This window comes from Eutrema salsugineum, unplaced genomic scaffold (assembly GCF_000478725.1).
Source record: "Eutrema salsugineum unplaced genomic scaffold, Eutsalg1_0 scaffold_5, whole genome shotgun sequence".
Taxonomy (NCBI): Eukaryota; Viridiplantae; Streptophyta; class Magnoliopsida; order Brassicales; family Brassicaceae; genus Eutrema; species Eutrema salsugineum.
The window spans coordinates 5,596,987-5,618,517 of NW_006256612.1; the positions used below are offsets into that span (position 1 = coordinate 5,596,987).

The window sequence follows — 21,531 nt, forward strand, 5'->3', positions numbered from 1 at the left end:
CATAAAAAATGGGGAAAATACAAGTATCTACCTTTCTGATCTCATGATTTCTTGTAGAGAACTGTACTAGTTCCCTTTAGGAGCCAAACCATATTTTTTGCACGTCCACTGAAATTGAAGTAACTCCTTGTACAGAAAAAATCAAAAGCTGGGATCTGGTACCTGGGAACAGCGAGGAAAAAATCGACAAATGAAATCACTCTTTATTATCTTGTTAATCTAAGTAGGACCATGAAATGCAAAACCTCCAATGCGTAACTAGGAGAAGTGGCACTAAAACAGACAGACACATACAATTAACTTATCATTTCTTTAAGTTATTAACATAGCTTCTAAGTCAACCTGTAAAAAAAAAAAAAGATACTATCTGCATCTCTTTTTGTAGGAAAAAGGCAGGCCTTTGTTGTTAGGAAAAAGAAACAGTTACACATACCCAAGTTTACGAGCGAAAGGTAACACAAAACCACCAAGGCAAAGGTCAACATGCAAGCATATTCCATAGCTAAGAGCCAGTTGGCCAAGCTCCTGTAATGAAACAAAAATAAAGTAGGAATTTTTCCTAGACATTAAAAGCATATAGAAGAACATATATGTCCTTAAAATTTCAGGAGACGGAAAAATCCAGTTTACCTCAATAGGATCAATGATGCCATGAGGGAATCCTGGTGCTGATCCAACAATCTGAAACAATATTGTTTCAAGATCATGAAAACAAAGAAAGCGCACGCCTTAACCTTAAAGCTGCAACCATGGAATTACAAATAGGCAAGGACTGGATATGTACAACAGACCAAGAATATCAAACCATGGAACCTGGAAAGTGAAATTATCTAAACATATAATAAGTGGCTCCTCAAAACATTACCATGATGGTGTTTCTGTTAATATGCCGCCTTATTGCCTTGACATCAGCTCGGAATTCTTTGTCTACTGGAACTCGCCACAACTTGATGTTAAAATACTGGGCTGCCTTATCATAAGCCGAATGACCCGATTCAGGAATAATCCTACACTTAGATTGTGCAATATTGTTCCATCAACTAATTGTACATCACATAATTGATCAATGTCAAATGAGTGAAGAAACTTACATTTCTGGCCGTGTGATTCCCTTCTTGTACTTCATATAGTCACGAGATGACTTCACAGCCAACACTATGCTTTCTGTTCCTCCAGACGTCATGTTTCCACATATTTGTCCTCCTGAAGCCGTTTCTCTACTCCCGAGTAATGCAGCAGTCATTGCGACGACTTCTGACTCAAACCGGACCACACTCTGGAATACATCTATATGCAACGGATTGGTATGTGCAAACCTGGAAAAAGCATCATCCATGGATTATAAATTATACATAAACAAGGAATTGTCACTTTTACGACCAACAATAACAGAAAAGCAGAAGTCATAGATCACAAAAACCGGAGCTAAAATCTCACTGTAACTTACATTGAACATGCTTGATTTATCAATGCAAAATGTCCCTCAGACTCGCTTCCACCTATGTATCTGTTAGAATGGTAGTAGAAGTTAAAAACAAATCTCAACCGAAACCACAAAGAAAAATTTGGAGGACATATAAAAAAAGCATCAACTACCACAAACATACACAGTGCCAGAGCATTTTCCTTGCCAAATAGCATCATTCCTCTTTTCTGTCTCCATTTTCTCTAGAACTTCAACTCCTAGACCTTTTACGGGCAATTCTTCAGCCCTATTCTTTTTCTTAGAGCTGCTACCAGATTGTAATTGATCAACTACCTGTGAATTAGAAGAAATAAACACCAACTAATTAGCACCGATGCTAGTTTCTCATACAAACAAAGACACAGTGAGATGTATAGTCTCTAACCCGCAACTAAGCCAAGAAGCAAATATACCCTTAAAAATAAGCTAGTACGGTTCCACTGTAAATTGTTTTGTAATATTATTCTTGGTACAGTCTCAAATACCAAGTAATAGTGACATCGTAACTTCAGCAACACATGTCTCAATGCTATAAATAACCATGGGTCGAAGACATTCTGCTGCTTCTTTTTTTTGAACATTATTATTCTGACAGATAATAATCAAAATTCTTATCACTACTACTACTGATGCAGACATTTACAACAGGAAAAAAAAGGAGCTAAAAACAAAAAAAACTCTAAAAAATATAAAAGGGGAGAGGAAAGCATTAACATTTCTTGTTCTGAATTGTTTCCTCCTAAATAGCACAAGAAGAAGGAAAAAAAAAGGCCATTACACGAACAATCTGCAGATTCAAACACAACCCACCTTTTGTTTCTCAGCATCTATGTACTTTTGAACTCCAGGAATCATTCTGTTTCATTTTCCACAGAATCGTTAGTCTCGCACATCAAAACAAGATTGGGATCGAAGTAAAAAAAGATATGGGATTTGGAGATTCTCACTTGAGGAAGCCCATGATCAGACCCAGAAGACACGCTTTGAGGCCTTTATCGTGGACGACGCCGAAGACAGATCCAATAAACTGAGCGAGAAAAAGAGTTAGAAGCGGGGCTACGAGCAAAACCAGTGGCTCAAATTCCGACAAACGCGAGTTTAGCGAGCCTCGAGCTTGAATCAACATGGATTTCATCGAAGAAGATGTCAAAGAATCCATTTTTTTTTGTCTCCTGGATATTGAGATGGGGGAGAACAGTGAAATCGTTTTCGATATAGAAAATGGAATAAAGAAAGTGATCAAAACAAAGACCTCGTTGAGGTCATCGCGTGCAAGCTACATTATAGTAAGAGATTGCGACAAATATTTTTCCTTTTCTTTTTTGGCGCTTTGTGTATTGGTTGCGTGTGCCGTCAACTTTCACGAGATTTTATTTCCTTCACAGTTCACCACACTCGGAGAGAACTAAACCGAATCGAATTTAAACCGAATCGAATTTAAACCGAATTAAAATGTCAAAGAAAACCGAAACTAGTGTAAGCTAACTAAATTAAACCGAATAGTTTAGCAAGATAGAGTCATATCATATGCTAGGAATGTATCTACTCGCTTTTAGTTTGTCAAATTTCGCACCTCATCTACAATAAGAACATCTGGTTTTCTCAAAACAGAACTGGTAACTGAATTCTTGCTAGCCGCCTTACATTAAAGCCTTTGTATAAGACAAAAACACAAAGCTACTCCTATTTGATAAGCCAAGCTTGGACCTTTTGTTTTTGTTTTTGTTTTTTTCACAAGTTGTTAACCTGAAGATGTGAACAATCAATTCTCCGAGAGGCAAAAGAGTTTCTCTTTACAGCAAAATCACACAAACAATAAAGGGATAAACGAAATATTCGGAAGAAAAGCGCATTCCCAACTAAGAAAATAGAGAACAAAAGTGACATTGGAAACCATTCAAACCAAATACAAGAGAGACAGTTTTTCCTCTGTTGTCGAGATAAATCATCTAGGATCGAAGAACAATGAAAAGAAAGATAAGAGAGAAATGATAAGAAGGATTGATCAAATAGTATAGTAGTGCAACATTGAAGATGTATGCTAACAATCTGATTGTCTGTTCAGGCATAGTTCAACCTGAATATATCGTTGAACACGTAATAGCTTCCTTGTGGAGTCGGCATCAAGTGAAACATCTGGAGCACACAACGAAAATTCGTTTGTAGCTGTGTTAGAAACAAGATCACGGATACTAAAACAAACAAGACCAGATCAAAGATACCAAAACCAAACAAAAGTCTCAGATGTGTATCAGAATGTTAGGATGCATAACATTGGCAAATCGGCTAAAGTCTTGAACCAAAGAAACTAGACAATCACTTAAATGACTGAAACAAGGCGATGATACTCTCCTCACACAAAATCAACTAGGAAAACAATTAAACTCGTTTCAGGGTCAAGAAATCCAACTAATTTTGGTGAGTGAACACTTCTCTTTCAATATAATCCAGAGCAAAACGTGTTTACTGAGTATTCGAGACCAAACTAAGGCTAATGTAAAACTTGTCATCCATGAAAACGCGATTCCTAAAGCTGAATCGGCTAGACTAAAAACGCCCTGAACGAATTTGCAATTTGCAATTCTACATCACATGCCAGATTTACAGATCTATCACCCAGTCAAACCCTAACGATCTATTCATCAAAATCACAGACAAATCAACCGGAATAGATCAATCGGAAATGAACAAGAAATCAAGGAAACAAATTCAGAATAGAAGCAAATTCAGAGTAAGAAAGAGAGAGGGAGACCTGGCTAAACTTGAGGTTGTGCTCTTCGCCGGCGAGCTGGAGGTTGCCGGAGACGAAAACGAGCATACCGGAGGCGGGACCAGAAGGCTGACAATCGACAGTGGAGATGTGATGCTTGCACTGCTGGAAAGGGAGAGAAGTGAGCTTGGTGACGATGCTCTGGACTCCTTGGATCTTCTGACCTTCGAAGGTGAGCATGGAAGCTTCCTGGTAGAGACCGGCGAGACCGACACGGTTAGTGTCGAAGGTCGAATAGTAATGCTCGACGAAGGCCTTCGCCACCGCGTCGGGATCCATCTGCGCCATTGGAGAGAGAGAGTGAGAGAGACGATGAAGCGAGTGATTGGAAATTTGGGTGCCGGGAAAAAGGGTTTTTGTGTTGTATTTATTCAGATTTGAGAGAGTCGCCTTCACCTGTGAAAGTGAAAACTTTGCGTTGCAACGACGCTGCTTTTTTCTTTTTCTGTTTTATTTTTTTCCTTGTCAACTTCATATTCTTCTTTTTCAATCCAATTATGAATGGTACAACTTTGCTTTGATTGATAACTCGAGTTTAAACGCGACTCCCCAATCAACTAAATTTTACAAACTACAAAATAAAACACGAAAATACAGTTTACCTTTTTGTTTAACAAAAATACAAAAAAAAAACTACTAAGTAGAAAAGTAAGTTTTAAATCAGTTTATTTCATTCCACAAGATTGTTTATATTATTCTACAGTTATGTATTCCACAAAATTATTGCCAATGAAAGCACAAATCTAAATCATACCAGAAATTAGGTAGTAACACAAACCGTTCAATTATTATTCTTTTTCATATATTTCTAAACTGGTTAAAATATATAAATTTTAAAACGAAAATGTTCATGAATTAAAAACATTATTGAAATTTGACTCTCGGTTTATTGAACTTTGTCATATGGTGCTTATATGATTTGATAGTATTGTCTAATGTCTATGTATCAAATCAAAAATTCTAAAGATTGAGTATATTATCAAAAAAATGATCAAACATACAATAATTTTTCAGAAATTTTAGTAGACATGAATCATATGTAGTGGAAACTTTTTTGGACTAATAATATACAATGAAATTTACACGCAAACAAAAAAACATGCACCACGGTCCACAATATGGTCAAAATGGATTTAGACGATATAATATTTGGCTATTCTGAAACTCCATGCTCAAGTCAGAAATTGGACTACATCGCTGACCAAAGAACGAGTAATGAAGGAATGAGTAGCTCATTTGGTCCGGATTCTGGTCAGGAATCGAACAACTATCTAGCAAGAATTTTGGCGTCTTCTTGCCTTCTTGACTAAGTTATCCGCAAGTGCAAACTGTACTAGGTGAATAAAGAACCAACAATTTTAAACTTAAGAATTTGCACAAGTGATCCGTTTTTGAGCTATAAAATTACATGCGGTGCTACAAAATTCGTTTTAGTTATAACGTTTGGAGAATCAAGAATGGAGAATGAATCTTTAAAGTAGTGCAACTTACTGCAGTAAAAGAAGACAAATCTCTAATCCATGGGTCTAATTATACTCGTATATCATCATATGTACAAGATCTTCCGCGTACACACACTCGTATTCGCTACGGTTAAAACTTAAAAGTTTAAACCATTCAATACTACTAAGTCACACTCACACCAACCAAATCAAAGAACCAGGCTTAAATTAATTAATTCATTAATATTTTTAATTTATTATTTTGTTTAGGAGTCTCCATGCACCCAAACACTCCCAAACTCTCACAAAATCGTCAAAATTTGACAATTCCAAACACTTCTCCTTGAATTTTTATTTTCTCTCCATTTTCGTAACAGACTCTCACTTGTCTCTTACTTTTCGACATCGTCTCTCTTCGTTTTGCCTCCGATTGCTCCGCTCCCTACTGCTTTTCTATGGCCGCTTCTTACCCAAGCACCGACTTTTTCTCTTCCACTGGTACTAACCCTCGTGGATTCTCTTAAAGATAAAAAATGTTGAAATTCTTTGATATTTTTTTCAATCTTTCTCGTGTGGGTTGAAATGGGTTTCGTCACTCTAACTAGGATTTAACGATTTTTGTTGATGAGTTTTGGCCTTTTGAATAAACACTTGTGGTTGAAATTAGTAAAGCCTTGTCCTTTTTGTGGTTTGAGTCTGAGTATTCATTAATCAATGCTGATTTTTTATCATCATATTTTTCTTCATTTTAAGTTCAATCATTCTTTGATGTATAGCTTTTACTTGATGGTGGATGTGTCTATCTGCTCTATTTTTTTTTATCTTTGATTTTTTTTTTTTCTGACGGTTCTATTTGGATATTTAGGTTCAGTTAAGGCCTTAAACATGCTGGAGAAGGATATGGTAGAGAGGCTAACAACTGACAAGAGTGTTCTCCAAGATCAGGTAACTGATTTAATGGCATTGCTTGTCTTATAGTGTTAGCTAGCGCCAAATGTGACACTGTGTGAAGATTTTACAGGACACCAATAGGTTTCGCCCTTTCTATGGTAATGCTTTTTCTGCAAGTTCCTGCGGTTTTAACTCAGAGTCATTTCACATTGGAGGTTAGCTCCCTATGATACTTTTTATCGGTTCTCTAAACATTTCACTATAATTTAGTGGCTAGAACTAATCTTCGGATTGTTGTGAACTTCATTTTGTGTTTTCTCTCTTTGTCTTAGCATATTCTCAGAAGCTATTATTGCTTTCTCATGTTCTTAGACCATGCTGTTTCACCAGAGAAATGTTTTTTTTTTCTTACACTGAAGTCCACCTACTTATGCCAGCTAGTCCAAATTATTATGTTTGTTTTAGTTTTACAATCCTTCTAGGTGCATTAGGGGAAACAGTGCCACATGTCCATGAAAATTCTTTACCATCTGTTTATTTCTGCTTCGCCATGTTTGTCTTGTGACCATAACTGTAGAGTTCATTGCTTCTTTTAGCTTTTATTGAACTACCTTTTTGGATATTTCCTTGTTGCTCATTAATGCCGTCGTTTCTCTCAGGCTATGAAAATGCAGCTGATACTCCAAGGTCCTACCATTCACATACGGACATGCTAAGCTTTGAAGATGTTTCTCCTGTGCGTAAATAATCTTAACCTACGCCTTTTACACTACTTGCTTTTGATTTCTAATATTCTTCATGTGTTCATTTTCCTATTTCTTCTTCAATTGATATAGGACATGAGATACGACATGTTTTACCATGGTAGTGGTGTACCATCAGATTTTAAGAGGCCATCTTATTCTACCAGAAATCAGTCATTGCCACAGCATTATGGTGACCTCTATGCTGATGATTCAAGACAGTTTGGTCCTTTTGACTCATTAAATCAACAGTATCCAGTGCCGGAACATATTCATGTTTCTCCAGAGTTTTACATGTCTCAGGCAAACTCTAGACATTTTGATAGGCATGCGAATGGAAGAAACAGTAGTGAGACTGATTATATGTTGCGCTCTGCGGGAAATTTTGGTGTAAGTAACAATACATTTGAAGAACCTAGAGGTCCGAATCTCAACTTCTTCAGTGGAGAAAAAATGTTTCTTCCAATGTCATCTGCTCGAAGATGTATGAAGCACCCTGGTTCAGCGGACTTATCTGCAAATGATTTCGATATGGTTAGTTTCTGTATGTCTGACCTCTTTTAATGGACAAAGCTTAGCAAACTTCGATGTAGATCTAATTGATGATATCTACGCAGGGTCCACCACATCGTGTTTTGCATGATACTTTTGAATCTGCTGCAAGCTTCAATTACAGAGAGAAAGCTTATAATCAATGCAAAAGAGGCTCTTTCTCTGCTTCTTCTTCTTCTAGCCCAACTTGGGAGCTTGATTATAACTTGCCACCACTTGATGAAGCAAGAAGTGGAAGCTACAGAGACTTCTGCCATTGCCCTGCCATGATTGATATGCTTACTGAGAGAAACAGAGGGCCTAGGGCTTCCAGGCTAAACGGTAAAAAGAAAATGATCACTTCTGATCGCCTTGATCGTTTTTGTCAACATGATCTGCTCTCTCAGTTTAGGGACGCAAAGTTCTTCGTTATTAAGTCATATAGCGAGGATAATGTTCACAAGAGCATAAAGTATTGTGTTTGGGCAAGCACTAAAAATGGAAACAAAAAGTTGGATGCTGCCTATCGTGAAGCAAAGAAGAAAGAAGTGGCATGCCCGGTCTTTCTTTTGTTTTCGGTAAATTGCCTATTTTTCTTCTTTACAAATTCAAAGTTGCTTGAGCTCTGTGCATTGTGACTTTGAGAATTTCCGTGGAAGATATTACACTTGCTTGATTATTCATCCATGAAATTGCAGTGTCAGGCCTTTGTCTTCCTAGATTGACTGGCACTACAGCAATCCATCTCAGGACACTGAGATTATCTTATAATTCAGTCCACTGAGTTTTTGATCTTAAACTCCGAATAGAAGAAGGGCTAAAAATATATAGTTTCAGGTGAATGCCAGTGCCCAGTTTTGTGGAGTGGCCGAGATGGTTGGACCGGTTGATTTCAACACAAGTGTAGAGTACTGGCAACAGGATAGATGGTCAGGACACTTCCCCGTCAAATGGCTTATTGTCAAAGATGTTCCCAACAGTCTCTTTCGTCACATCATAATTGAAAACAATGACAATAAGCCTGTCACTAACAGTAGAGACACCCAAGAGGTAAGCTAAGCTCTTCTTGTCTTGTACATTCTTTTCTTGAGGGTCTATTTCATGCATATAGATTTGAGCATCGTGAGTCGTATTTTCATTCTCGAAATTGCTTTTATAATGAAACTTTGCTATCACTGCACCAGGAGATTCCATTTTATTTACTCGTATTACATACTAGGACAGTCATATCCCCAGTCTTTGTGGTTCATGTCTTCTTTGAAATCAAAGAGTGCTTTGATTACTTTCCAGATAAATTGTCATGTACTTTGACAATATCCAAGGTAGTAAAATGTGTGGATATTCGAGGAAACATATCAGAGATCTGACCATGAACATAGTTTTCAACTTAAAAGTTCACTTTTCAGCACATATGGCAGACATTCTAAGTAGAAAATGTGAAGTATTGCGTTTTATACCTGCTGCAGGTGGAAGTTGAACAAGGTATAGAGATGTTAAATATATTCAAGAGCTGTGAGATGCGTTCTTCGATCCTCGATGATTTTAGCTTCTACGAAGAGCGACAGAGAGCGATTCAAGATAGAAAAGCCAGACAACGTGCTGTTCTTGAAAATCTCAGAGTCTCTCCAACCTCTGTTCCAACACATCCATCTCTCCATGACGACTATGTAAGGGAAATGTCCAGAAGTTTCGCAGAGGCTTTGGCCTTGCAACACCAACCCCAACTAAGTTAAAGAACCTCTCTTCTCTTTTGGGATTTGGATTGGATGGGGCTTTGTTTATGGTTTAATACTCGTGATCTTGTACTAGTACTGACCAGTGACCAGGACTTAGGAACACAGTATGTAAGATAAATCCAAGGTTCTAAAAATCGTTGTCTACACAGTCTTGGCTTGTGAATGCTCAAATTAATAGAACTTAACGATGATTCTTACGCAGGAGAAATTTGGTTATGTGCGGGAAAATATCCGATTAAAGTGGGAAAGTTCACTCATTACAACAATTGTCCGAACCAAGAAACACACTTGAAAAGATAATAAAAGTCTTGAAATTTTAAAACAAAAGCACCACATATTGAAGAAAGATTACAACCCTAATGTCACGTGCCTTAACAAAGCCTCACGTGCCTTACCGACTAGGACTAGGCCAATGCCAAACCCATCCTAGGCAAGGTTGAGACGAAGGAGACGGCCATCAAAGCGACGGCTAGAGCCAAGAAGGCGTGACCATCTCTTATGGAAGCTGATCCTCCTTTGTCAGTAGACGTCGCTGGACTTGCCGGAGACTTTCCTGCCGGCGCCGCCGGTGTTGTTGTTGCTGACGTGGCATTGCTGTTGAATACGGCTGCGTCTGGCGAGCTCGGCGAAATCCCGAGAAGTTCTGTTTATTCATGCACATTTTAACTTAGCGTCACTTAACATTAAGATGATATATTAACATTAACATTAATTATTATATTCTCGAAAATTCAATACGAAAATTTAGCTATTTTATATCCTAATATAACACGGCATTATCATCGTTACTAACTATAAATTGGCTGTATTTTGAAAAATAAACAAAAACAATTGGCTGTATGAAAAAGTAGGTTATATTTATAAATGTGCTACAAATTAAATGCGCTTCTCTGTAAATATAGTTGAAACCCGAGGCACCTGTCGCATTAAATTATTTATAGCTAAACTGGTTACTGGTTTCTGGTTCTTGGTTCTCCAGTATTGTATGCATATATTTAAAAAACAATTTTTTCAAATATATATATATATATATATATATATGTGTGTGTGACAAAGGAAATTAAAGTACTGTTTAAATAGTCGATTAAACTAGAAATTCATTAAACAAATATCAATGACATTGGAAAACTAAAACTTACAAAACTCATGAAAGCAAGTTTTTTAATACGCTTTTTATCAAAAAAAAAAAAAAATTGTTTTTGACACGCACTCATGCTCCACTTATGTATAGCTAAAAAGGTGACTTCAATATTAACATCACACTATTAAGAGGTTAATAATATCAGTAATAAGTTTACAACTTCCCTTAAATGTGCAATGGTGAAATACTGAAACCACATTTACATCAACAACATGCATTTTACCGAGTTTAGATTCCTGTGAAACCATATACATATAAATAACATACATTCTATCCGATTTGAGTATGAGTAATTACGCATCAATTGCACTAATACAAACTACTAAACTAGGTGTCTTGGTTTGAACTCATATAGGTAGTTGGGACCAACAGTGTTTATATATAATTGATTGTTCATTCTATTTTTCTTGTCGGCATTTATACTTTCCTATTATAATCTCAAAACCTAGCTAAAACATACAATTTCTCTCAAGTACCCTCAATAACGAACTATTTCACATATTCCAAGTTTGATCACATGAAAGTTATCAAAAGCAGATCGAGATAAGAAAACGTGATATGAACTAAAAAAAAGTAATATTATGAAAAAGAGCCAAATTAATGAACGAGAAACGTACTTGGACAATTCGAGATACTAGCGTTGTGGAGCTGACAAGAAGTTGGAAGTTGAATAAGTTTGCCTTCTTGAACACCAAGATCCTTCAAGGCTTGTCCTCCTGTCTTCGCTTGTTGTATCACAAAACACAAACACTTGGGATCTCTCTCTTTTATATCTTCCACAGCATCACAACACTTCTTAGACGGATTCGGTGCCTTCCCGGTCGCGAAATCCAAACACAAAGTCACCTTTTGAAAATCTTGGCTGCATTCATCGGGCACAACTCCTCCGGCCGCCGGAGCTGCCGGTGTAGCAGCGGAGATGGATGCAACGACCGTCATGGTGACTAGGAAGAGGTGGAGATGAAGACCCTTCATTATCAGATTCTTCTTTTTTTCTTTCTTCTATATTACTTTTTCTTGCTTTCTTTCTTACTTTCTTTCTTTTGTTAGTGATTGTGTTTGTATTTAAAAGCAAAAATGGCTTTGATGTGTGTGTTGTGTATTAAATGCCACTTGGTATGTGTAGTTGGGAGCTTAAATCGACAGTTCGACACCTATACATATTATTAACGACGCTGATATCTACAGTTTGACCTTAATTTATTTTGTTTGGGTGTGGTGTTTATTCACGTCAGAGTGAAATAATGCATATATTATCAATGGAAAATGGTTTGAAACAAAAAAAATATGAATATCTCATTTTTGGAAAATTTAATTAACGCATTTAGCGAAAATTTCTTTGCGCAAATATGAGATTCATCGCAACTTGGGAAGATTTTCCTACTGCTCCATCTTTCATAACCTTTGTTTCGGGTCTAAACAACAAGAAAAATAAAGCGTGTTTACGTCATTGACATCCTAAAAATCCGCTGGATGAAGAAGCCTTTTACATACTTTTAGCAGCAAAAAAGAAAACAATTAAAAACTCTGCTGGATGACGATATGACCAAAAAAGGGAATGATACATATCACTTGGCTTTATTTGACCTATAAAGTCTGTAAATATGTAAAATTAATCGTATGAAATCTAATATATTACTAATAACCAAAACATTTCATCCAGAAAAAGCATGCAAAACCATTATGGGTAAAAATCAAAATCAGCATTTATCATATATTTTTAGCAATTTTTCTCATATTATTTTTCAATTTGGCACCAACCTCCTTTATTCTCTTTGTCTTCTTTCTTTCTGAATCAATAGATTTTAGATGGGCCGGGAGCTATATCTGTGACATACTCTTTTGATACATGGTATCGATGCCATTCCTAACATAATGTTAACGTCTGTAAGTTTTAAGATCATAGAGTTTCTTGATTTGCTTGGAGACATCCAGATTCGACACGCTTTCAGTGCGTCAAACTATATGATTGGAAACTTGTTGAATTCGACTTTCCTGTATAAATTTCTGTTGAAGAATTTATTACACATTCCATAAAAAGGTTTTTTTTTTTTCATTTCATCATGATAGATTCTAATTTGGATTCTGCAAACTACTATTTTATTAGTTTTATGTATATGCATCATAAATTCATAAATGAATATATTTTGTAATAAAAATAAATTTCCTAAAAAAAATATTTATATTTATACGATCTTAAATCGGAAGGATAAATAAATGTAATAAAACAAAAGAAAAAAAATATCAACGTGTTCGGGATAAGTGCAACGGAAAGTGATAAATGCATTCACACGAGAGTAATTGCTACGACGCGGTTAGGAACTTTAGGATGTAGTGATTTACCGTTTACGTATGAACAAAGAACGAAATGTTAAAAAAAAAAGAAAAAAAAATAACGAAAAATGTTAGCTTTTCATTTTGTCGCTTTCTTTCATTACAACAATGCAATGATGATAGAACCTGCTTATAGCTTCTTCTTCTTTACTTGCTTTGCTTTTCGGTTATTCAAGATACCATTACCTTGAGCTATAGAATTTTCAGAGCAATGGGCTATGTTTAATGTACTAATTATTAACTATTTGCATGTGACTCTTTATGTTGGGTCCATTCTCAATCAACCAGTGTATTGGGCGCTAAATCCGCAAATCATGAAAAGACTCTCAAAATGGTTATTCTCAAATCACAAGTGTTGGGCAAACAAAAGGTGTTCGTTTATTCACAATTATTGATATGCCGTTTGGCCCATTTCAACATTTATCAACAAAACTTATCAAGTATTCGGTTCTTCTCATGGCTTAGCTCACACTCTCTCTCGAAAATCAGTCGTGAATTCATATATTTATATTAATATTAATTTCTAAGAAAATGTCAAAGCTATATATAGAATACAAAAAAAAAAAATCTGATATCATTAGGAGATCTCATATTTTACGAGATCGAGTTAAACAAATTTCCACATTGTTATTAGAATGTTAACGGTTCTGTGTTTTTATATCGATTCCTCTTATGTTTAATTTGAAACAAAAAAACTTGTCGGAAAAGTTATAACTTTGTATTCGAATTATATTGGCTAATTAATAGAAATACAAAAATTGCTTGACCCGTCTTGATTTTCTTACACGATATCAGAGTCTAAACTCGATTCTTGTGTTTGAATCTTTGATTATTCTGATTTCGTAAGAAATATAAAGAGTAATTTGGAACATAAATGATATATGAAAAGTAATTATTTTTTCGGAAATTTTACTCTAAGCCTGTTCTATATTAAAACGGAATTCGCTATATATTATAGTCATTCATTATGTTAGAAATTAGTTGGTTTTATTATAAAATACATTTAAAAGGTTAGTTATAAAAAATATCAAATATCTAAAAATAGATAAATAGCTAACTTATTTTGATATTGTGTTGCAAAATATGATGAACCCATTACTCTCTTAACTCCTAACAAAGCTCTCTAAACTCGGTTGATAGAACTACCGACACCGGATTCCACACTACATGCAAATTAATACGAACAAAGTCTTCAACTCATTGTCCACTGCAGACAATTGGTCCCCGAAATTAATTAGTAGGGTTTACAAAAATAATCAATCAAGACAAAATATTCTCAATGCATCATCACAACACCAGCGCGCGAGTGAAAGCTACCTGTTTCCTAAATATTTGATACGATTTGTGATGGACAATATGAGTTTCTTTAGTACTGCATTTAACTCAGGCATAAAAAATAGAGTACTGCATTTAGCATGGAATTCACGAGGAACTAGGAATTTTAACAAGAAACATGGATTTGATTTGATATTAGCTAATTTATTATAACCAAAAAGGCAAAAACATTGTCGGTGTTTAAGTTTTTTTTTTTATTTGTCGGTGTCGGTGTTTAAGTTCCTCCTAATTATCAGTTTAGTCTTCTTTCTTAGACGACATGCCTTATCATAAAACCCTAAACAACATGCAAGTGGACGCTTGCATCACCTCATGACGCAAATGTTCTTCCTTTTTTTTTTTTTTTTTTTTTTTTAATGTTCTTCCCCTTGTTGTAAGCATAAACACAGACTTTGTCTCAAAAGGCAAAGTCGGTTACCTTTGATCTTCGTTTAGTTTGTAAGTTTTGGTAATTGTGTTTGTAAAATTATATTTCCCATTCAAAAGTTTTTGCGATTCATGTTATCCGATTTTAGGGTTTAGACATCAAATCTCGTTTTACTGTAAAAAACATAAAATCTCGTTTTCTCGTCAAAAACGTAAAATTTTGTTTTTTCATATCCCCGTCAAAAACGTTAAATTTTTTTTCCCCGTCAAAAAACGTAAAATCTCACTTTTTTCATTAAAAACATAAAATCTCGTTTTCCCGTTAAAAACGTAAATCTCGTTTTAACGTTAAAAACGTAAAATCTCGCTTTCCGTCAAAAACGTAAAATCTTGTTTTCCCGTCAAAAATGTAAAATATCGTTTTTCCGTTAAAAACATAAAATCTCATTTTTCCATTAAAAACATAAAAATCTTGTTTTTCCGTCAAAAAAACATAAAATCTTTTCCGTTAAAAACGTAAAATCTCGTTTTCCCATTAAAAATATAAATTTTTCGTTTTCTCGTTAAAAACATAAAATCTCGTTTTTCGGTTAAAAATGTAAAATCTTGTTTTCTCGTTAAAAAAGTAAAATCTCGTTTTCTAGTAAAAAAATGTAATTTTCCTGTTAAAAAACATAAAACCTCGTTTTCCCGTTAAAAACGTAAAATCTTGTTTTTCCGTTAAAAACGTAAAATCTCGTTTTTCCGTTAAAAACGTATAATTTTGATTTCCCTTCAAAAATAAATTTTGTTTTCCCGTCAAAACGTAAAATTATGTTTTTTTGTCAAAAACGTAAAATTTCGTTTTTTCTCTGTCAAAAAGCGTAAAATTTTGTTTTTTCTGTCAAAAAACATAAAATTTTGTTTTCCGTCAAAAAACATAAAATTTTATTTTTCCGTTAAAAACATAAAATCGTGTTTTCCGTTAAAAAATAAAATCTCATTTTCTCGTCAAAAACGTAAAATCTCATTTTCATTGCTTATTTATCAATTTCTCATTTAAATGTTTGTTTGTTCATTTGTTATGTGCATCATTCAGATAATTCATTCAAATGAATCATTTAAATGGATCATCTAAATGTAAATCACAAATCAGCAAACAAAGACCTTTTTAGCATGTCAGAATCTTCGTCTTTGTGCTTTTTATTTCATCAATGTATATCAAACCGCAAATCGTCTTTAAGAGTCATATATTATGATCCGATCCAATCATCACAAAACTATATATATATATATATATATATAGCATTTTTATTCTCACAAATTTGTTCAAACAAATTGCGGATTTCTTTATTAACAACCAGTACATGTGGAATAGATATTTTGACATATTACAATAAATGTAAAAGTAATGGATCAAAAACAGCCGCGTATTGCGAATTCGTACCCTATCACCTACCTAGTGGAAACATTCTTAGATCCGTGACCATAATTTTTACATGTTAGTGTGTTACTATATCTAACTATACATATTTACATTCTGTCATAGTATGTACGGGGATCATTTTTTATGTTACTATTATTAAGAACCACCAAATGTATATAGGGATTATCATTTCACCCGAAAAGCCACATGAAAACGTTACGTTACAATATACAAGAACGATACAAAGTGAGCAGCTCCACACTGATTATGTAAGGAAAGGATATATACACATTGATATGTTCACCTATCTATTATGCTAGCCCCTCGCTTCCCCATTAATTTGATTATGGGAAAGCTTTAACTATGATAGAATGAGTTGTTAAAAACAGTTAGAACGATCGCTTTTTAGGTGAGATATGAGTTCCCTCTTAACACTTTACATTAAATAAGAAAGGGAGATGACTCTATTTCTAATTCCCATCTAACCCTTTATCTTCGCTTTTTACACAAGAAACCCAACACCCTAAATCCCTCCCTGCTCAGTCTACGCTCACCATTACTTCAATTCTCTGTCTTTGATCTCTGTTTTCAGTGAAAAATGGATAACATAGAAGCAACCTCTAATGGAAACATTCTGACCGAGACAGAATCAAAGGAGGAGGAGAATAAAAAGATGAAGAAAGAGTCAGTTTCATTGATGGGTTTGTTTAGCGCAGCAGACAAAGTTGATTGGTTTCTAATGTTTCTAGGCGGTTTAGGCGCGTGTATTCATGGTGCTACGCTTCCGCTCTTCTTCGTGTTCTTTGGAAAAATGCTAGATTCTCTTGGCAATCTTTCTACAGATCCTAAAGCCATATCTTCCCGTGTTTCACAGGTTTCTCTTATAACAGCTATTTTCACTCTCTTGATTTTTGGTCATATAAGCTCATAAGATTTTGGTGATTTGTGTTATCCAGAATGCTCTGTACTTGGTCTACTTAGGATTGGTCAATTTGGTATCAGCATGGATGGGTACGTTTCTATATATCCACATTTTATATCTATTACTATGTTTTTGTAATGTTAACATTGGTAATGGTTTTATTGGCAGGAGTTGCTTGTTGGATGCAAACAGGGGAAAGACAAACAGCAAGATTGCGTATAAATTATCTCAAATCAATCTTGGCCAAAGACATTACTTTCTTCGACACAGAAGCTAGAGATTCAAATCTCATTTTCCACATCTCAAGTGACGCCATCTTGGTTCAAGATGCTATTGGCGATAAGGTACCCTTTCTAATATATGAATTAATATTAGGTGCAAATCAAAACAAAATATGTAACAGAGGAAAATGCTTTGTTTTTGTTTCAGACAGACCATGTTTTGCGATACCTATCCCAGTTCATCGCCGGATTTGTCATCGGTTTTTTGTCGGTATGGCAACTTACGCTGCTGACGTTAGCAGTGGTTCCATTGATAGCAATAGCAGGAGGAGGGTATGCTATAATCATGTCTACCATCTCTGAGAAGAGTGAAGCTGCTTATTCTGATGCAGGAAAAGTCGCTGAAGAGGTTTGTTGACATTGATTCAAACGCTAATTTATGCGTCTAGGTTGACGTGTGAAAAAAGTTTCTCATTGTAAAATATAATCGCTTTTTGGACTGATCATCAAGATCTAGATCTCTCTTTTTAGTCAATTCTTAACACTTTTTGGACTGATACTAGATAACAAAAATTCTATATGGATCTTCAGGCTATGTCGCAGGTGAGAACAGTGTATGCATTTGTAGGAGAAGAGAAGGCTATAAACTCTTACTCAAATTCTCTCAAGAAAGCTCTGAAACTCGGTAAAAGGAGCGGTTTTGCTAAAGGCTTAGGAGTTGGCTTAACATATACCCTCTTGTTCTGTGCTTGGGCTTTGCTTTTGTGGTATGCAAGTCTTCTTGTACGCCACGGAAAAACCAACGGCGCAAAAGCCTTCACAACAATCCTCAATGTCATTTTCAGTGGATTGTAAGTCCCAAAAACCCTAGACCTTTTTGCTTAATATATCATCAAACTGCATAATCATTTTCTTGCATTTGCAGCGCCTTAGGTCAAGCCGCACCTAGCTTATCCGCGATTGCCAAAGGAAGAGTTGCTGCAGCAAATATATTGAGAATGATAGGGAACAACAATCTTGAGACTTCTGAAAGATTAGAAGATGGAACTATATTGCATAACGTAGCTGGAAAGATTGAGTTTCATCGAGTGTCTTTCGCATATCCTTCGAGACCAAACATGGTTTTTGAAAATCTTAGTTTCACAATACGTTCAGGAAAGACTTTTGCATTTGTTGGTCCAAGTGGTTCAGGGAAAAGCACAATCATATCAATGGTTCAACGTTTCTATGAACCAAAATCAGGGGTGATTCTCTTGGATGGGAATGACATCAAGAGCCTGAAGCTGAGATGGTTGAGGTCACAAATGGGATTAGTAAGTCAAGAACCGGCATTATTCGCCACGACCATAGCTTTTAATATTCTTCTTGGTAAAGGGAATGCAACTATGGATCAAATCATAGAAGCTGCTAAAGCAGCAAACGCAGATTCTTTCATTAAATCATTACCAAATGGTTACAATACTCAGGTATATTTACTGGAATTTTCATCTTTTCATATATGTATAGGTCTACTTCCTTATTGGTCAAACCATTCTAATAGGTTGGAGAAGGAGGAACTCAGCTCTCAGGAGGACAGAAACAGAGGATTGCGATTGCTCGAGCGGTTCTAAGAAATCCAAAGATATTACTCTTAGATGAAGCAACAAGCGCTCTTGATGCTGAATCAGAGAAGATCGTCCAACAAGCACTTGAAAATGTTATGGAGAAAAGAACAACAATCGTCGTTGCACACAGATTATCCACCATCCGAAATGTTGACAAGATTGTTGTATTGAGAAATGGTCAGGTTATGGAAACCGGTAGCCACGAAGAACTGATATCAAGAGGAGGAGATTACGCGACTCTTGTGAATTACCAAGAAACAGAACCTCAAGACAACCCGAGATCGATTATGTCGGAATCTTGTAAATCTCAAGCTGGATCTTGTAGTTCAAGAAGGGTTTCTAGCTCAAGGAGAACTTCAAGCTTCAGGGAAGACCAAGAGAAGACTGAAAAAGATTCAAACGAAAAAGTTTTAAGCTCATCTTCGATGATATGGGAACTTATAAAGCTGAATGCTCCGGAGTGGCCGTATGCATTACTTGGCTCAATTGGTGCAGTTCTTGCTGGAGCACAAACTTCATTATTCTCCATGGGGATTGCTTATGTATTAACCGCGTTTTATTCTCCTTTTCCTAATGTGATCAAGCGAGAAGTCGAAAAGGTAGCTATTATCTACGTTGTAGTTGGAATTTTAACAGCTCCCGTATATCTCCTCCAACATTACTTCTATACACTCATGGGAGAGCGTCTTACTTCTAGGGTTCGCTTATCCTTGTTCTCAGGTTAAAACAAAAAACAAAGTTAAACATCCCTTGTTTTAAAATCAATTCGTTTCTTGAATGTGCATGTGTTTTCTTACAACAATTTCAGTGATTCTAACGAATGAGATTGGGTGGTTTGACTTGGATGAGAACAACACTGGTTCACTCACTACGATCTTAGCTGCTGATGCAACTTTGGTGAGGAGTGCTCTAGCAGATCGCCTCTCGACAATAGTCCAAAACCTGTCTCTTACAATCACAGCATTAGCAATTGCCTTTTTCTACAGTTGGCGTGTTGCAGCTGTCGTAACTGCTTGTTTCCCTCTTCTCATTGCCGCTTCACTTACCGAGGTAACTCAAAAACCTAAGATACTCGTAACACTATTCTGAATCGAATCTTCAAAACTTAAAAAAGCTTGAACTGTTATGTATATTACAGCAACTGTTTCTAAAAGGCTTTGGAGGAGACTACACAAGGGCTTACTCTAAAGCAACTTCAGTAGCGCGTGAAGCGATTGCGAATATACGAACTGTCGCTGCGTTTGGAGCTGAAAAGCAAGTCTCAGAACAGTTTACTTGTGAGCTAAGCAAACCCACCAAAAATGCATTTCTCAGAGGTCATATCTCTGGATTTGGATACGGTTTGTCTCAGTTTCTCGCCTTCTGTTCCTACGCTCTTGGCCTTTGGTACGTCTCGGTTTTGATCAATCACAAGGAGACGAATTTCGCGGATAGTATAAAATCCTTCATGGTGTTGATCGTCACGGCTTTCTCAGTAGCGGAAACGCTTGCTTTGACCCCAGATATCGTGAAGGGCACGCAAGCACTCGGGTCGGTCTTTAGGGTTTTAAACAGAGAGACGGAGATACCTCCAGACCAACCTAACTCAAGATTGGTCACTCAGATCAAAGGAGACATCGAGTTTAGAAACGTGAGCTTTGCGTATCCTGCGAGACCAGATATCCCCATTTTCCAAAACCTAAACCTCCGAGTCTCAGCCGGGAAAAGTCTTGCGGTCGTGGGATCCAGTGGTTCGGGAAAGAGCACGGTGATTGGACTGATTATGAGATTCTACGATGCGAACAACGGAAACCTCTTCATCGATGGGCAAGGCATAAAAACCTTAAACCTACGTAGCTTGCGCAAGAAGTTAGCATTAGTCCAACAAGAACCAGCTCTGTTTTCAACAACTATACACGAGAACATCAGGTATGGGAAGGAGAACGCGTCGGAGGCAGAGATCATCGAAGCTGCAAAAGCCGCGAACGCGCACGAGTTCATAAGCAGGATGGCACAAGGGTACAAGACGCACGTGGGTGATAAGGGAGTGCAGTTATCAGGTGGTCAGAAACAGAGAGTGGCTATTGCGAGAGCTGTTCTTAAGGATCCTTCAGTGCTTCTCCTTGATGAGGCAACGAGTGCTTTGGACACGAGCTCGGAGAAACTGGTCCAAGAGGCGTTAGACAAGCTCATGAAGGGACGAACCACGGTTCTGGTGGCTCATAGGCTATCGACCATAAGAAAAGCAGACACCATCGCTGTGTTGCACAAAGGAAGAGTTGTGGAAAAAGGAAGTCATAGAGAGCTCGTTTCCATATCTGATGGTTTTTATAAGCAATTGACAAGTCTTCAAGAAGTGGTGTGACTTGCGAGCGTTGAAGTTTCTTTAACATTTTTTTTATTACCTATATATATGCATGCACACATACTATAATAGGTATATATTATGTAAAATTGGATCTTATACTGCAAAACAACATTTAAACAAATCGTTAATAAAAATATCTTTCTTAACAGATTTGGAAATCAACCGATGAAACTCATAAGATATTTGTTTTATTTTATTTTATTTGGCAATAGAGACGATCTTGTTAATTGTTATCTTTCGAAAAGCAAAGTGGGCACGAAACTCCATACTCCAATTAA

General features: G+C 36.2%; 5 protein-coding genes across 7 annotated transcripts in view; 2 read left to right on the forward strand and 3 right to left on the reverse strand.

Moving 5' to 3' along the window:
• The window catches only part of LOC18992270 (sphingosine-1-phosphate lyase), a 4,205-nt gene extending 1,491 nt beyond the window's left edge, over positions 1 to 2,714 (reverse strand). Inside the window, 13 exon segments of the mRNA XM_024152924.1 lie at positions 32 to 52; positions 54 to 77; positions 79 to 96; positions 98 to 139; positions 141 to 162; positions 434 to 525; positions 631 to 681; positions 866 to 1,007; positions 1,092 to 1,316; positions 1,448 to 1,507; positions 1,608 to 1,759; positions 2,276 to 2,321; positions 2,413 to 2,714. Coding sequence (XP_024008692.1) covers positions 32 to 52; positions 54 to 77; positions 79 to 96; positions 98 to 139; positions 141 to 162; positions 434 to 525; positions 631 to 681; positions 866 to 1,007; positions 1,092 to 1,316; positions 1,448 to 1,507; positions 1,608 to 1,759; positions 2,276 to 2,321; positions 2,413 to 2,624 — 1,107 coding nt within the window. The 5' untranslated portion in view covers positions 2,625 to 2,714.
• A 586-nt stretch (positions 2,715 to 3,300) lies between these two features.
• On the reverse strand, positions 3,301 to 4,676 carry LOC18992271 (nuclear transport factor 2B). Its single transcript, XM_006415648.2, has 2 exons — positions 4,218 to 4,676; positions 3,301 to 3,601 (listed from the first exon to the last, which is right to left on the reverse strand). The coding sequence occupies exons 1-2, from the start codon at positions 4,521 to 4,523 to the stop codon at positions 3,527 to 3,529; spliced, it is 381 nt and encodes a 126-aa protein (XP_006415711.1). The 5' UTR covers positions 4,524 to 4,676; the 3' UTR covers positions 3,301 to 3,526.
• Positions 4,677 to 6,053: 1,377 nt separating this feature from the next.
• On the forward strand, positions 6,054 to 9,751 carry LOC18992273. 2 transcript variants are annotated; one of them, XM_006415650.2, is made up of 8 exons: positions 6,054 to 6,175; positions 6,543 to 6,622; positions 6,690 to 6,783; positions 7,228 to 7,304; positions 7,405 to 7,845; positions 7,929 to 8,420; positions 8,680 to 8,892; positions 9,309 to 9,751. In XM_006415650.2, the coding sequence occupies exons 1-8, from the start codon at positions 6,133 to 6,135 to the stop codon at positions 9,573 to 9,575; spliced, it is 1,707 nt and encodes a 568-aa protein (XP_006415713.2). In that variant the 5' UTR covers positions 6,054 to 6,132; the 3' UTR covers positions 9,576 to 9,751. The 2 variants fall into 2 exon arrangements, with proteins under 2 accessions (XP_006415713.2, XP_024008644.1); XM_024152876.1 differs by having other exon boundaries at positions 6,699 to 6,783.
• A 35-nt stretch (positions 9,752 to 9,786) lies between these two features.
• Positions 9,787 to 11,778, reverse strand: LOC18992274 (non-specific lipid transfer protein GPI-anchored 1). Its single transcript, XM_006415651.2, has 2 exons — positions 11,337 to 11,778; positions 9,787 to 10,221 (listed from the first exon to the last, which is right to left on the reverse strand). Exons 1-2 carry the CDS (start codon positions 11,692 to 11,694, stop codon positions 9,983 to 9,985), a joined length of 597 nt encoding a protein of 198 aa, XP_006415714.1. The 5' UTR covers positions 11,695 to 11,778; the 3' UTR covers positions 9,787 to 9,982.
• A 4,903-nt stretch (positions 11,779 to 16,681) lies between these two features.
• Positions 16,682 to 21,347, forward strand: LOC18992275 (ABC transporter B family member 13). Of its 2 annotated transcripts, XM_006415652.2 has the most exons (9): positions 16,682 to 17,033; positions 17,116 to 17,170; positions 17,250 to 17,425; positions 17,511 to 17,711; positions 17,894 to 18,153; positions 18,228 to 18,768; positions 18,843 to 19,626; positions 19,715 to 19,956; positions 20,045 to 21,347. In XM_006415652.2, exons 1-9 carry the CDS (start codon positions 16,758 to 16,760, stop codon positions 21,248 to 21,250), a joined length of 3,741 nt encoding a protein of 1,246 aa, XP_006415715.1. In that variant the 5' UTR covers positions 16,682 to 16,757; the 3' UTR covers positions 21,251 to 21,347. The 2 variants fall into 2 exon arrangements, with proteins under 2 accessions (XP_006415715.1, XP_024007704.1); XM_024151936.1 differs by lacking the exons at positions 16,682 to 17,033; positions 17,116 to 17,170 and having other exon boundaries at positions 17,405 to 17,425; positions 17,515 to 17,711.
• Positions 21,348 to 21,531: the final 184 nt, after the last annotated feature.